General features: G+C 35.3%; 1 protein-coding gene across 2 annotated transcripts in view; it reads left to right on the top strand.

Moving 5' to 3' along the window:
• Positions 1 to 337: 337 nt before the first annotated feature.
• The window catches only part of LOC137969922 (oxysterol-binding protein-related protein 8-like), a 34,476-nt gene continuing 18,457 nt past the window's right edge, over positions 338 to 16,356 (top strand). The window contains exons 1-6 of one of the 2 annotated variants that reach the window (XM_068816330.1): positions 338 to 532; positions 734 to 806; positions 4,153 to 4,254; positions 13,069 to 13,166; positions 15,117 to 15,188; positions 15,447 to 15,548. In XM_068816330.1, the coding sequence (XP_068672431.1) occupies positions 419 to 532; positions 734 to 806; positions 4,153 to 4,254; positions 13,069 to 13,166; positions 15,117 to 15,188; positions 15,447 to 15,548 (561 nt within the window). In that variant the 5' untranslated portion in view covers positions 338 to 418. Of the gene's footprint in view, positions 533 to 733; positions 807 to 874; positions 1,320 to 4,152; positions 4,255 to 13,068; positions 13,167 to 15,116; positions 15,189 to 15,446; positions 15,549 to 16,356 lie in introns of those variants that run through there. The other variant, XM_068816331.1, reaches the window with a different exon arrangement.

The following is a 16,356-nucleotide window of genomic DNA, read 5'->3' as shown; positions in this document are numbered from 1 at the left end:
CGGGGTTGCGGGGAGGGGGTGGGAACAAACGGAAAATGAAGGGAACAACTGTAGCCATTGCATTGAAAACAAAACTTTCTGTAATTGTGAGGATTCTTTTCAAGTCCTGGCTTGTGACAGAGTCTTAGAGAAAAGGATCACTTTCTAAAATACCTATGAACACCTTAGGAAAAAGACAAAATAATAATTTCCAACTTGTGCTTTCGTGTTCGCGTGGCCTGAATTATTTTTCCTTCCAAATAAGATTTTTTTCCTGGGGCTTACCATCCCTACCCTAGAGAGGCAATGGCACTTTCGCTGCCAATCATTATTCGGCAGAAAAAATTACCGGACACACAAACGATTAGCACAATTAATTTACATGTGCATTCACGGCTAAATAGCTAACCGGAGTTTCTGAGCTCGCAAAAATCAAAGAATGGAAGATGAAAACGAATCAGCGTTATTTTCACCGACATTAGATTCGACGCAAAATCCCTTCGTTTTCGTGGAACACTGGGGAAAGAAGCAAGGTGTCACCAGTGGGTATGAGGTATGCAAATATCGCTATTAAACCGAAATAACACGACATTAACAAATTCTTCTAGAAGTGAACTCTCTTCGTTTGAATTCTGCGGCTTTTGTGGTTGCTATACCATATTCTTTGGTCTCAAACAGGTAGGAAAGTACCTATTTATTGGCTTCTCAAGATGTAAACATATCTAATAACAATATGGAATTCTTGCTTTCGTAGAGTGACACCTCAAGCAGCGACGATGACAAAATCGATCATTCTTCGGCCTCCGGATTCTACCCGATTCACCCTGGTATGAAAAACGAACGAGACTCCACTGCAATTAATTAAATTTTTAGCTTTACTCGTATAGTCTCAATACGAACACCTGGATTCTTGATTTCCATAATTGTAGCTCCCAGTGTGCTTTGATTTGAGAAGAATCGGTACCGAACCGGAATTGTCACCGGAAATATTTGTATTGTTCTGTTTCGCTTAATAGGTGTATTTCACCTGCGCGACCTTTTAATAGGCGAGTTTGATGTCTTAGGAGCACAGAACGCTTCTCACAGCCTTATAAAAAAAAAAAAACAGTGAAGTTCACGGAAAATTAAGAACGCGATCTCTTTTGATACCAGGTGTGAATGAATGTCACGTAAGTTGACGTCTTTGCCCTGCCTAATACTGCGCTTTAAAATTCTTGTGTGTTACCGGTCGCCGCCATCTTGACTTGACGTTCGGTCTTCCGTCAGTGAATTTCTGGCTTGCCAGACCTTAGTTCATGGAAAATATCCGATTATGAGTGTTCGAAAGAATGAGGAACGAGGTATTTGGGTTTTTATTGTTTTGCAATCCTTTGGGAATTCTTATAATTGTATAAGATGACAATTGTTATATCCGTGTATCATGGGATCTGGTATAAATTTAACCTAACTAATGTACTTTTTCAGTTGGGTATCACACATTGCCTGTAAGCTGAACTTCTTTTATTTATGACTTGATTTCATGTTACATTGGGTGAAAAAGTTATGAGAGATTTCATTTAATATGTCAGGTCTCTAATTCACACAACCTATATGAAAGTGACCTGAAAGCTACAAGTTAAACTTTCGTTAAATTCTGATCTAGCGGCGTAGTTTGATTGTGCTCGGCAGAGCCTGATAAATAATTCGAAAATACGGCAAACCATTACAAACATTTAAATATTCATTTGGGCATTCCACATTAGAACCTTGATCTTCTTTCTAGCTCGCTTGCTTTCGCAATAGTCATTGAATTTTCAAGCCATGTCTTGTCCGATTATTTGTTTAAGCTTTTGTGAAATAAACCTTGATGACAGTTATAGCAGCAATGAATATTGGTGAAAAAAAATAGACCCTTCCCTACTTAGAAGTATAATAGAAGTATAATGCTTTTCGAAATTTTCCGAACACCTTATAGTGAATATTTTCTCTTTCCGAGTGTCTCGATATTTCTTGCCTTCAAGAAATATCGAGACAAGGAAGGACAAGGACAAGGAAGTAAGTTAAACCTTCAAGTTCGGGACTTGTACATTTCTGGGGGGGTTCTGGAAAAAAAGAGCTAACTCTATTTGCATGGAACCGGAATTTCAAAACATTTCGCTGTCGATCTTTTTAGAGGCCTAAGGAAATGAATTATTTGTGAGATGAGCATGTTCTGACAGGCTTTGAAATGCTGTGGTTTTCAAAGATTGGTAAGCTTGCGTACTTGTAAGCAAGAATTTCAAGGAGAAAAATTTGTTTGAAATATGTCAAATAACGGGAATGCAGTCCAAAAAGAAGAACACGCCAGCGGAAAGCGAGCTAAAAATAACTCGAAGCGAAAAAAATTCAGGTCTTTCTCCTTGGGTAAGTAGTATTTGTTCAAATTAAGCATACGTAACCTTACGTTGATTGAAAATTAACAACACAAATTTAATTTTACGCTCGCCCCGAGCCTCATTTTAAGTAGCAATTTCAACCAGGGCCTTTTGATTTTCTTGGGAATCAAGTGTTTATATGGAAACACGGTTTTATGCACTGTTTGAAGTATCTTGATGTATGTTGTCATTAATTAAGGAACAAAATTTTAATTTTTTCAACTAAAGTTGACCGGATTTTGTCAGTGGATTTGTTAAAGGTCAATTTTTTAGCTTATCTACGCAATAGTTTATTGCTTTTTATAGGTACTCTTCTCTCTCTTTATACAACATATATTACCAACAATAGTTTCTTTGATCATGTGGGAAATATTTGCTTTCCAATTTTTTGCACCAACTTTATTTTGAAATTTTAATTTTTTGGTCACCCGTTGCTGGTGCTTTAATTTGCACATCTTCATGAACTGATGTAATCACTTCATCTTAGGAATCATGCCTATGACTATAATGGTTAGCTATGAAATCTGAAAGTTAATTTTTACCAAAAAAACTGTTGATAGAATGTTGAACCTGTCAGTGCGAACAATAAAATGACATGTCCGACAATGTATAATTTGCATGAAAGTTTTGTTATTGAGGAAGCCTTTCGATCATGCATCTTTAATAACTTGAAAACAGTTTGAACATTGTTATGTTAATTCTTTATTGGTAACAAATTCCCATATATAAAATTTGCATTCACACCTTTGAAGATGGGGGTAAAGTTTATCACTGTCATATATAATAATTTGTTGTTGTATATGTTGCAGTTAAATTTTTTTCTTGGTTAAAAGATTTTCACACCAGGGTTGTTTTTTACTTTCCTTTATGTTAACGTGATAGACATTATCATAATCTGAAACAAAGGAAGGTAAAAAACAAACAAGTTTGAAAAATTTTTAACCAAGGAGAATTTTTACTGTAAGTAACATATACTTTCATTCTAAAATACTTTTTTAAATGGGAACCCTCATGATGTTTGTAATGATTTCTGGTCAAAATTCAATAAATTTCACCTTCCTTAAAGCATATCCAAATGGTTTCTACATTAACTACCTGTAGTACTTGTAACCTCATGTACCATTTCAAGTAAAAATTCTAGAGCAAAAGGATCAGGCAGCATAATTTATGTTTTTACCAACTTAATGCCAGTCACACCACAAAAACTAGGAAACATTCACCCAACGTTTGAATCAAGTTTGCACACATTTTTTTTTCATGGCAATCCATTGCTAGAAACAGGTCTAACCAAAGCGGAAGAAATTGCTTAGACTTAGGGGAGGTATCATGAGCCATCAAAAGAAATCTACATGTGTATTTTGTTTGTTGCTGTTGGTAAGCCCTGTAGAAATATAAAAACAATCCGCTAATATATCATAATGCATTTACAAGTTTGCTATGTGTATCCTTTTGTAAAATCTAAATTCACTGAAAATCTGTCTTATTGGAGATAAAAATTATTGTGAACATGTATGACAATGTGCTGAAATAAACCTGAAAATCTGAGTACCACTGGACAGGTGGAATTTAAGCCGGTGACTTTTTAGGTTTGAGATAGCGTAATGCTCTAACCACTAAATTGCACCAGAGACTCTTTGATTGTGGAATAATTTATTGTTTTTATATCACACCCATGGGAAACTTGGAGAGACAATTTCGTCACATTTTGTTTGATTACTGGTAAGTCATTCTAAGTTTACGTGACTTAGTTACCAAAAGCCTTTCTTTCTCTTTGTTGTAGCTGACACGTCTGCTCTTTTACCCGGGAACTGGTCGCGAGGGAGGACCAATGGTGATAATAGCGAAGAAGGACATGGCTCTCCCCAGGGAGGGAGTCCTTTGGGTAGGTATAATTTATAAGAAATTATGATTTTACTTGATCTCCAAAACACCTCCCTGGAAGAATCGAAAGATTTAATTTAGGCACCAGAATGTTGGGAGATACCGAAAACAAGATCCAGTCTAGATTTTGGAGGAAACTACACCATGGCAAGTCAGTCTGCAACTCCCCTTAGCTACCATGTTATCCAGTTACACCCTAACCCTATCCATGTTATGCATTTACTCAAAGAGTCATGGTAGAAAGCTCAGTTCCTTTTTATCTTAAACCGAAGGCCCTTTACTTCTGTAAGGTTGTACCGTAATTCCTATTTTAATGCTATAGTACACCATAACGTTAACATACATTTGTATTGAATCTGATGGATAGATATAAGAGCAGTAACAAAGAGAAAATTAATTATTGAGATACATGTCTACATTAGTCATTCCCCTTCGTACTTTTTAGCAATAATATTTTGCAATGCTTTTGGGAGGGACTTTGTCCATGCTGCTTTAAGCAGTTTATAATCAGTTACCGGTAATTGAGAGATGCTCATATGTCCAGAACACGTCCCTCACCGTCCTTACACCCTTGAAGCAGTCCTCATCGATTGAGTAAGTTGTAAACTTATTTTCTGGCTTTAGACAGAATAAAATCTGTAAGTGCCACTCTTTGGAGGGAAAGGGTTGGATTAATGATTGGATACTTTTTCTTAATGTCTCACACAATTTGATTGCTAGCAAGCTGGGCTGTGAGGCGGGGTCGATATATAGTTTATTGTGCTTGTCAGAGAAGACTTGAAAGTCTAACCATTTGCCGATGTCACGACAAGCGCAGGACTTATTTCTCCTCTTAAGACCATGAGGGTTGGTCTGGCTGGGGCTGGCATCTGTAATTTCTCATATGGCACTTCTATGTGACCCACAAGAATGGGTCTCTGAACTGTTTTGAAAAGAGTAGACCATGGAGTTTCCGGTGATTTGGTCTGATCTGTGTCTTTTTGTGTGCAGAGGGTACAGTCCTGTACTTGTGGTTCTTACTTGTTCATAGTTCTAGGAGATTGTAACAGCTGCCATTTGTGCCATAATAGAATAATAAATTTAAAATCTGTCATTCACATCCATATACTGGGGAGCTTAAGATTTTACGAAAGCGACGGCAACAACGCCGCAAAACAATGATATCATTGGTTAAAAAAGCATAAATGATTGTGCTGCACGTGCAGCACGGATGTTAGCACATAATAATTATTCTTGTGGTACTCCGCATCATTAGTATAATTTGTTATCTTAAAATGAAGTCTGCTCTAAAACAAGCATGCTTTAAAGATAATATGTGCATTGAAGTAAAACTTTCCAAGAGACGTGGGTAGCTAACGAGTGTACAGCTCAGGCCTGAAGAACAATGGATGGAGTAGACTGGATCCAACTTAAGGTTGTTGATTCTATTAGGTTGTGTTCCATTAAAGTATATAATTATACTTGAATATTGTTCATTATTAAAAACTGAACTACGTATATAAGATTTCCAGCATTTTCATTGGCTCGTTGGACAGAGGGTATCAGTTCATATACCTGCTGTACCTAATATGGTCAAGGAACTCGTTAGCAATAAAGCAAGCTGAAAACATTTTTGCAGCTCTGAGAAAAAAATAATGGCTGACAAAAGCCGTTTTGGACTGGACTTGACCAAGGCAAAAATTGATGCTTTAGTGGAAGAGTTGTTGATCCTAGAGTTTTTGATAAACAATTATTATTCTAACATATATTAAATACAAGGTGTAAGGGTAATTATTATTCTACTTGGGCTTGCTGGATATAAAATGATTATAACCAACTTGGCGCTACATGCCCTCTTGGTTATCTATCAATAATTATTCATATCCAGGGCACCCTCGTTGAATAATTGTTGATTAATTATCTCCAGCAGAATAAACAGGATATTGACAATCGAAGACTTTTGTAGTGAAAATGCAAGCTTGGACTTTTCACTTTGTTCCAGAAACTTTAATTTTTGTGTGGTTAATTTGTTTTTTATTCTTCTGTTGTAGTTTTTAATGTAAACAGTCTTCTTCTGAATCAGTTTTGCTCTCTGTATAAATATATGTTTAGTACATATTAAATCGGTGAATAGCATTGAAGGCGTACTCTGATTGGCTACTAAAACTTTCAATATCCTTAGTTTGCTATGAACCTCCAAGCAACTCGTGTGGGATTTGCACCCAGAAATATAATTTGTAATCTTTGCCGGAATGAATTAGTCTACAATGAAATCATCTTTTTGAGCTACGTTATCTTACTGTCTTAAGTATGTATACTGCTTTGTGGCTTGGTAAATATCCACTACTAGCCTCGTCCACTTTGGTGAAGTAAATTTGTGTATCTCTATGGACTAGTTTAATTTGCTACTCCGAGTTTCTGATGCTTCTGGTGAAGCAATCATCAGGCAACTGCCAAGGATAATGGATACAATAAATATTGTATTGTATTGTATTGTATTGTACATGTAGCTTGTGAAATATTTTAACTGCACATCTACTGTAGCTTAATACCAGCTGTCATAATTATTTTAAGTTCAGCTAAGCTACATGTATCATGTGCAGCTTATTTATAACCTTTGTTTGGGTCCATTGTACAAAAACGTTGTTGCATGTTGAAAAATCAAAATTGAATTGATTTGAAAAACGTTTATCCTGAGGAAAAACTTGAATTGCAACAGATGTTTTCTTGGATTGATTCACTCAGCAGCCTTCTGCTATATAATATCATGCAACCAATTTCCTTTTGATATTTTCACATAATTTTCTTTACAAAAAAATTCAAACTTGGAAAAAACTGGAACAAGCGAACAAACCAACAAAAAAATCAGTTGTATTATGTGAAAACAACGGTACTGGATTACTGAACATAGTGGAAATTTCCGAAGAAAGGTCGAAAAAATATTATTTCAAAGAGATGGTGTTTGGTGGCAAAGCTTGCTTCAGGGGATATGTACACTCTAAATTTTTAATTGTGGATAAAAAAGTAATATTTAAGATAAGTAAAAGCCAACACTATATTTTTAGCAACGAGATTGTGAATAAAATGCCCTTTGCCAGCTAATAAAAATTATACATGTTCTGTGTTTTCATTAATAATGGGGAAAAACAATGCAAATTTGTTTGGGCTGAGGAAACAATGTTTATTTACAATGTGCATAATGAACAGACATGAATTTCTCTGCAAAGCATGTTGTTCTAGGCAATTTTATCATTGTAGAATGATTACTTTTTAATCTTATACTAGAGATGATCTCTTGGCAATCCGCACATAATTTTACGAGAATGTCTTTGCCATGTATATTTATGTCTCAATCCCCTATAAGAATATCTTAATGAGCTTACAATGTATTAAGTCCTTAAGTTTCTTCGTTAAAAGGTCCTTTGTTCTTGATGTTAATTCTGCAATCGAATATTATGCCATGCACAACAAGCTGCATATAGAGCTAGATAATACACATGTATATATAATGATTCAAGTTGCATGCCTTTTATTTTCTCTTTATTCTGAGTAACAAATTGTCTTAAAAATAATAATTATTGGGCATTGCATTATTAAATATTTTGGTATCTTTTATTGCGTGCACTTGTGTGGTTACATAATTTTGCAGTCATTTGGCTTCATTAATTTACCATAAAGCTAAGAATGATTTGAAAATGTTTGGAAATTTGCTTATCTAAAGCTCTGCAATAATTTTTCAAAAGCCCTTTTTAATCCCTTGTTGAAATAACGTTCAAATTGCATATTTCGTGTTTCTGTAAAAGGGTGTTTTTTCTCATTCAATAGAGTTGAATGTGTAGTCTTTCATTAATGCATATATAAAAAAGGAAAATTTTGGCAAATACTGCGATGTCGGTGAGGAAGGATATTAAGGGTAAACAAAAACAAGGTAGGAAATCATATCCACTTCATTTGGTTCACTAGTCCGTGCAACATTTACAGCAGACTTAAAATAGTATTTAATATTGTTATTTGCATTTCTTTGCCAAGACTTTGAATTAATGTTTTGATATTAAAGTTTTACACAGTACCTTTCCTGTGATCATAGTCTAATGTCAGAAGAAAGAAATATTATTTTGGTGCTTATAGTTTCACATCACTGAACTGTATCTTGCTTTGCATAATTTTTAGTCAAAAGCTAAGGAAGAAATATTTATTTTCCAGCTGAATTTTATAAACAGTTTTTGTGGTCTGCAAAACTTGTTATTCTTTTCATTTTTTAACTTTGGTAGTGAAGCTGGGTGTAAAATATCTTTTATTGAGTCATTTTTGTGGGAGGTGCACTGTAAGTGCAATATTCACATTGTTATCGGGGCTGTCTGAGTGAGTGAGTGTAAGATTTGTAGGCCTGCAGTGTGTGCATGAATTACAAAACTATTTTACAGTTTTCTTGAATTATAACAAAATTGATGTTTGTTTTCGGCCCACTTGTTGCCTTTTTCCTTCTTAATTTTCTTAACAAAAAAGAGAATTAAAACTGTTCGAGTATGTTATTGTCAAAGTAACAGACATATTTAAATTATTCTTAAATGTCTTAAATCAACATCCCATCTATGGAGACCATGTTTTAAGCTCACATTCCACAGACATTCTGCAGGTCAAATAAACAAGAAAAAAAATTTCACCAGTTGACGATTATAGTATATTTATTCTTTAAAGCCCAGGTCAACTTCTCTGCCTGCATTGAAAAACATTCTTGAAACAGTAATTTCTTCTTAACGGAAAAGTAAAACAGTAGAAAACTATTTTTATCTTTATCATTGCGATCGATCAATAAAAAATGTACATTTCATCAGCTTTTTTGTGTTGAAATCCCTACGGTGCTGTGCGCAAAAGTTTTGCCCAGTAATAGAAAAGACAAGCTCTTCTGAATAAATGAAACATTTTAAAAAATCACAACTTAGTTTTCACATACAGTAATTTATGTCAAAATCTTTTAGTCATCGAGTTGAAGTGTAAGGTGTTCGGCAGCGTTACTTTATCTATGGGATTTAATTGGTAAACATGTAAATTATATCGGCTAGTCTGTGTCTGTTGATTTCTCTGATAGTCTCTTTCTTCTCTTGTAATAATTTATTCATGCAAATTTTCACTCCACTTTCCTTTTAAAAAATCATATCTGTATAAAAAGTAGAGAAGCCGAAGCCTCCTTTGTGTTGAAGGTGAGAGGGAAAACAAAGATGAAAAGCCTTTTCAAATCCTCATGTCATTTAACAACTGCTTAAATCAACCGGAAAATAACTGGGTGAAACCAATTGAAGGCTTTCAGTTGCTGAAGGCAAATGGCAGATTGAATCTGAGAATTCATTTCTCTGGTCAAAATACATGTAATACCAGCATGAAATGACACTATCTGGATCACAGACATAAACAATCGATCAATTTCCTGCAAGAAATAATCAATGATAATATGTTTCTTAATTGATGACGTCAAAATGATAAGACATTTGCATGACATTAATTTGCTATTTTCTTTGTTCAGCTAAAAATACACTGTATTTAGTTCTCCAAGCAGTTTATCTTTTACACTCTTTATTTTGCTCTTAAGTGCCTGTAAACAGAACTTGTTGTCCAGTTGAAACGTCATACTTGACATATTAAAGGTTATATCTATAAAATGACGCCTGACTAATAATAATTATTGTTTGAAATCCTACGTAATCGATCTTATGTACACTTTCAGCTGTGACCACTTTTTGCAAGATTGATTTCTTTGTGAAAAGGGTTTTTTATTTTATTTTTAAAAACCTTCATAAACAACCCCTTGAAGCTCGCTCCAAACCACTGTATTTATTCAGATTATCAGTAAAAATTGCCAGTGGGCAGATCAGAACACTATGATTCACTGTTTATATTATGTATAACACATAAAGACAGTAGAAAGGGAAAAAAACTTGGTGAGAATTAACCCTGAACGCTCCATTTTTTCCTACATTATGTAAACTGTAATATTGAGCTCATTGCACTTTTTACCCCTTGATGTTACTACAGTTATTCAAAATCTTTTTCAGTTTTATATAGCCCACCCTTTCATCCTTTAAATGACTAGCAATATCAACTTCTATCCACTACTTGTGTATAATGCACTCAAATGTTATTTCCTTCTAAAAATCCAGCCGCGTTGGCATTGCTAGGCAAATATTATAAGCATCTATATCAAACACAACAAGACCAGGGTGTACCATGTTAACCACCCACATGTATGCAATGCGTACCTATATTTTTGTCATGTAGTCAGGTGTTGATTTCTATTACCGGTACATGTAATTATAAAATTGAGAGTGCTTCTAGTTTTAATCCTCAAGAACCCAAGAAGTGTTTTAGGTGTCGTTTAGGTGTTGTTATTTTAAATTTATGAATGACAGCTGGAATCATCATGGCAATTTTTTTACATTGTGTCTCATAAACATACATGGTTTAGTATTTCACTTGTCTATGTCATAGCATTTGTTTTAGAAAGAAAATGCTACCTAGCTGCAGCTGAATCTATCTGTTTGTGCATATGAGTGGCAATTGTTACCGGTATTTAACTGATGATACTGAACTGGACTAATAATAATTTTTTATTATATTGTGTTGAACTTCTGTCTCTGATCAACTCCCACAGAGCTAGAACCATAGGAATAAGTTTTGTTATTATGTGTGGAAAGTTCTTTATTTTTGTTTCAACAACGTAATGATTTTTTCAATTTGAATTATTAAAGTGGTATATATTCATCATTCAATAATATTGTGCTATTTTTAAAATTTACAGTCAAGAGATTTTGAAATCTAGAAATTGCTTTTGGCCTATGATTACTGCGCAGATATTGTTTAGAATTAATTTTTATCAAATGACTGTATCCAAGAATGTAAAAAAAAATCTTTGCATAACACATAAATATATTGGGCCCAAGCCTAAGATACATATACTGTGTGTACAAGTGCCAACTTGAAAATAGCAAAGGTTTTCAAGGACTTTCGTTATGGGTCATAGAGATATATAAATTAACTTAAAGGTGTTAAAACAAGCTCAGTCTTAATATGGATGCTTTTTAATTAAACCTGCAGCATATGGTCTAAAGTCCTTCCAGTTTTATTGTATACGGACTAATTGAACTTAAGGCCTTATTTCACAGCATTTTGTTCACAAAATCTGCATGGTGTTAAAGAACCTATTAAACTCTGTTTACAAAGAATAGGGCACAGAGTTTCTGGGGTACAGGTTTGGTAATGGATTATATACCGCATGTATCTCATACAGTCTCGAGGCAGTTTTTATTATAGTACATTGTTATTATTATTATTCTCTGCGGTGAGATTGGACATCAGCGTGCATTAAATAATGTATAGATTTAGCCAAGCCTAAAAGCGAAGCTCCCGTTTCTAACCCCAGAAAGTGTTTATGGAAATAATAATTTTATTATTATGCTTCTGCATAAAGTACAAAATTAATTGTCAATAGCGTGTACACATGTGTACAGTTTACAGTGATCAAACAGATCAAATACCTCTAAGCTGACAGCAGCAAACAAGCAAGCCTTGTAGACAATAACCAACAATTTTAATCAACAACTAAAACTGAAATTACATGCACAGTAATCTCTTTCACAACATTTTCCGTTTGACTGACAATCTTACTCCTCTCTTCAGTTCAGAACAATGGCAAAAATCTTTATTAATTAAAAAGTAAACCTAAAGCGTAGTAAATTCACTTACTTGACGGCAATTTCACAGTCCACCAAAGAGGCTCACAACTGGACATCCATTTCACGCAGAAAGCCTACAAGTGTGATTGTTTTCAGGTCTTCTTCTTTTGTTAGCTAGTTTTACAAAATATGTGAGGCAGTGCACGTGACATACTAGCTAAGAAGGAGAACATTACCCGTAAGCTAACCATTGTAAATAAGTGTTTTGTCTCTCACTCTATTTCTCTCAGCTTTACACTGATTTTCATTGAAACTTTTTCTTCTTCTCCTTCCTCTGCTTCTCTCAAGGATTTCTACGCTTGAATTTCTCGTTGCTCATCACTAATATGATTTCCTGCCAGAAAAACGCAGGTTGCCAAATGCAAAGCTGGCTTGTGATTTCCGGCCAAGGAAAATTGCCAGAACACTCCCATCCCCGGAGGCTGTCCTGCCTCCCCACCTCCTCCCCGACAGTCTGTATGGTCGGACGTATGTGACGTCATAACCAAAATTTCTCGGAAGTGCTTTGCGCACTTGAGCTCCGCTAATAACAATTTTGATAATGCTAATTGGCATTGCGAACCGATCTGTATTATCGGAAATTCTGTCTTCAGAAATTTGGAGGTCTAGCTATGCTCCCTAAATTAAAGGCATCATCATTTTCAACTCAGTTACTTAAAATTAAGACCAGCCAGAGTCTTGGTCTGACAGGGGTTTAATGAACTCACAATCACCTGCACAAAGTCTGATGGCTCAACCAGAGTTCTGTGCCAGTGGGTGTCAGTGGTTTAACCTAAGGTTAAAACCTAGGGAACCCAAGCTCCATTGTTTTTTTACCTTGGACCTCTGTGCAAAACCAGTCCAAATAAATAAAGAAATAAAATTATAAGTTAATATAAATGTTTGAGTGGAAAATACTTTGAATGGCTAGAAGGTATGTGTATATCACCTAGCTTTATATATTATTATATGTTCAGTGTATCTTTCAATTTGTTTATTGCTTTAATGAGCAAGTTGTTATTATTATTGTAGAGAATAGCCATCTGTGGTTAATTATGTGAAAAATGGATGAAATAAATATACAGTCAATAATGATCATGTTACAGTAGCTCTAAGTTCCTTATTTTCAGCTCAAGATGAAACAGAGCTCAGTTTTAAATTTGAGGCATCCAGCTCAAGAAATTCATCTTTGCCAGTCAAGTTGGACAAAAAAGACAAAGAGCGGCTGGTCAGTTGATATTTATTTTTGTGCATTTTTTTTTTAATTTTAATTGAAGTGAAGTTAAACTCACTACCAGGCAATTGTAGTCAATTTGGTTCACCCTCCTATTTGACTTTTGTGGGGTGCTTGCTCTAGTTTCAAGAGCTGGTAAATGTGTTACATCACACTTGTGCTTGGCATTGGGTTATTCCAGAAAAAATCCACACCCCCCCCGGACGGATGGGGTCGTTTTTTAACCCCCCCTCTCACCTGGATTTCCTGAAGCCCAAGAGCCCCCCTCCTGTCTGGATTTCCAAGACAAAAGACCCCCCCTCCTGCCTGGATTTCCGGGAAAAAATATTAGGCTTAAATTTAATTTATTTTTAATAGAAAATACGCACAATCACGTATAGAAGATGTTCTTTTTCAATTCCTAAAGCTTTGGCTAAATTATATAAAAACTCTGTTGTGTGGAACTAAGAAAAGAAAGGAGCAAAAGGCCTTGCACACGGTATTGGTGGTCAAGGCCATTCCAAAATACGTAACGCTAAATAAAGCGCTGGATTTTAAGATTACAACGTTACTGTAAAAATCTAAAAACAGAAATGGAAAGTAAATTTCATGTGCATTTAGCTGGTAAAAAGAAAGCTTCAAAATATCTTTCTGTTTTCAATTAACAACAAAATAAAAAACCCGCACTTGAAATCAGCGAGGAAAACAGCAGTGAACGCCATTGAGATGTTTGCGTAAATATTTTCTTTCTCTCAAGAAATTGCCCAAGAACATTAAAAATTTAGGTGCACACTAGTTGGACAATACCCTGGAAAACCTTCATCCACAGACAGTAAGTACTTTTAGAGTAATAGTGGTAGAACTAGCGTTACGCTACTAGTTTTTGCACTAAATTTTTAACCATCACGCCAAAATTGAATTTTTCGTTTCGCCTAGCGTTCAAATGGTTTGATGTATGGTTTGCTTCGTATCGTTTGAATCGTTTCGATGGTTTGTAAAACACTTGGTTTCCTTCGTTTTAATCGTTTCTCTCAAATATTTCTTTCGTACATAACCCAAAATACACGCTAAAATTCCAGTTTTGAAAATTGCAAAGCCGTGAAAAGCGCCAAAACAAAACAATTACCTCGTTCTGCTTCACTGAACAAAGTTTGGTTGCCTAGCACGTGACAATTTTTACTCAGTACGTGACTAATTCTCTCACGCAAAGTACAAACTTTGAAAAGCTCGAAACCTTTGAAACGCTTTAAACCTTTTCTTTCCGCTATAAAAGGACCTGCGAAGGAACTTAGATTATCATTTATGTCAGGTGACAAATATTTGAACAAAATATTTCTACTATTTTCCGGGTCTGAGAGCGCTAAACTGTCACCGAACTAAACGTTCGAATCGCGTGAACTATCGGTTCAGATGACCCCTGCAGAAGACTTTTTCGAGTTCAACCCCCCCTCCCGCCTGGATTTCCAGGGTCCTTGACCCCCCCTCCCGCGAGAATTTCCAGAATCCCATCCGTCGGGGGGGTGTGGATTTTTTCTGGAACAACCCATTGTAATTAACCTTGCAGTTTGTTAATCTTAATTTGCTTTTTCAAAAACTAAAAATAACTTCTACATGTACAGTACCATGATAGTCATCAACAGAAACATTGGCATTACCAGGTACATATTAATTTTACACCATTCAGGGAAACAAAGGATCCAAAATAATAACAATTATTCTTACAAAGCTACATTACACCATTATCTCAACAGAACAAAATGCCTTGAATATAAGCTGAGTAAGTGCATGGAAGAAAATACTTTAATCTCCAGATTGAGTCCCTAAAAATTAACAATTGTAATCTCAGAATTAAGTGACTATAAAACGCTGACTTTTGAACCCGAAATAATCATAATATTGTGCCAAAGTCAAGGCGAACACAGCTCTTGTTTTGCAAATTTTATTTTCTCTCTTATTTATTTGCAGCAACAAATTGACAAGAAACCAATGGAAGGGTCCCCTTCATTACCAAGAAAAGCTTCCAAGGAATCATTCAAGGTACTTAAACCAGGATTTATGGATGATTCACTTTGAAGTGAATTAACTTATTCACTCCTTAGGTGCGCTTATGCCCCAGGACACTCCCAATATTATTTTTCCTCTTTTGCTTTTTACATTACTTTGCAAGCCATTGCTTGCCCAAACTGAAAAGTCCTTAAAAATGCATGAGACCTTTGAAAAATAAAATCCAGGTTTAAAAGAGTACTTTTCACAAGAGGCCCTAAAATATTTCCAATGACTTGTGCATATGTGTAGGCAATGAAAGAGAGTTACAGGCGAGAACAAAAGCGACGGATAAAGGAGCTTTCAAGTGCACTGAAGGACCCTTCTGTCATTATTCTTTCATCCTGGCTTAAGGTAAGGCTCTGCACTTTACACTTCAGGGATGGCATTAACCCATTCAATCCGCAGGTGCCCTAGTATGTCCCCAGTTGAAATCGTCAGGCGTTAGACAGAGTAACATAAATTCTGTTAAGTCTCAAGTGCTCCCAGGAGTCAGTGGGTTAAAATTTCTAGAAACCTGCTGTTTTTGAAGAGTACATGACTGTATGTTTAATTCATATTGAACAATGATTTCCTCAGTGCTCTTTCTTGCTGGCAGGTACCCTGACTAATTTTCTTTTTTTTAATTTTTGCAAGATATGCTATCTGGTCAGATGGGGGCATTAAAGTACATATTTTCTCTTTCCATCAAAAGAATGACTGAGATGGTTAATGAAAATTTCCCTAGTTGCTTCAGTACCAAGTACTGTACCTCATAGTCATTTTGTTGGTTGTGCCTTACATTGCTTGTCGTGCAGTTTTACATATTTTTTTTGTATGAAGATGTCATTTTAACCCATTGACTCCAGGGGGTTCCCCATAGACAAGTAAAATTGTCTGGCATAAGACAGAGTAAAATACTAAGTACGGCCAGTTCAGGCTGGCTTGGGAGTCAAAGAGTTAGCATTATAATAATTCTTGTCATAGTGACAAACATAAAGAGTTTATTAATTTGTATAGATCTTTGAGGTCACTTTTTCCAAAGAGAACAGAAATAATATTCGTGGTGGGGTCAAACCCAAACTTAATTGAAAAAAATGCTTCAGTATATGCATGCATGCATGCATGCATCAATTGACTAGATGTAGTCTAGGTATGATAACTTATTTAAAAATACATGTAG

The sequence above is a fragment of the Montipora foliosa genome, chromosome 9 (assembly GCF_036669935.1).
Source record: "Montipora foliosa isolate CH-2021 chromosome 9, ASM3666993v2, whole genome shotgun sequence".
Classification (NCBI taxonomy): Eukaryota; Metazoa; Cnidaria; class Anthozoa; order Scleractinia; family Acroporidae; genus Montipora; species Montipora foliosa.
Note: the sequence above shows the minus strand (reverse complement) of the source record. Positions and strands in the feature narration are given on the sequence as shown.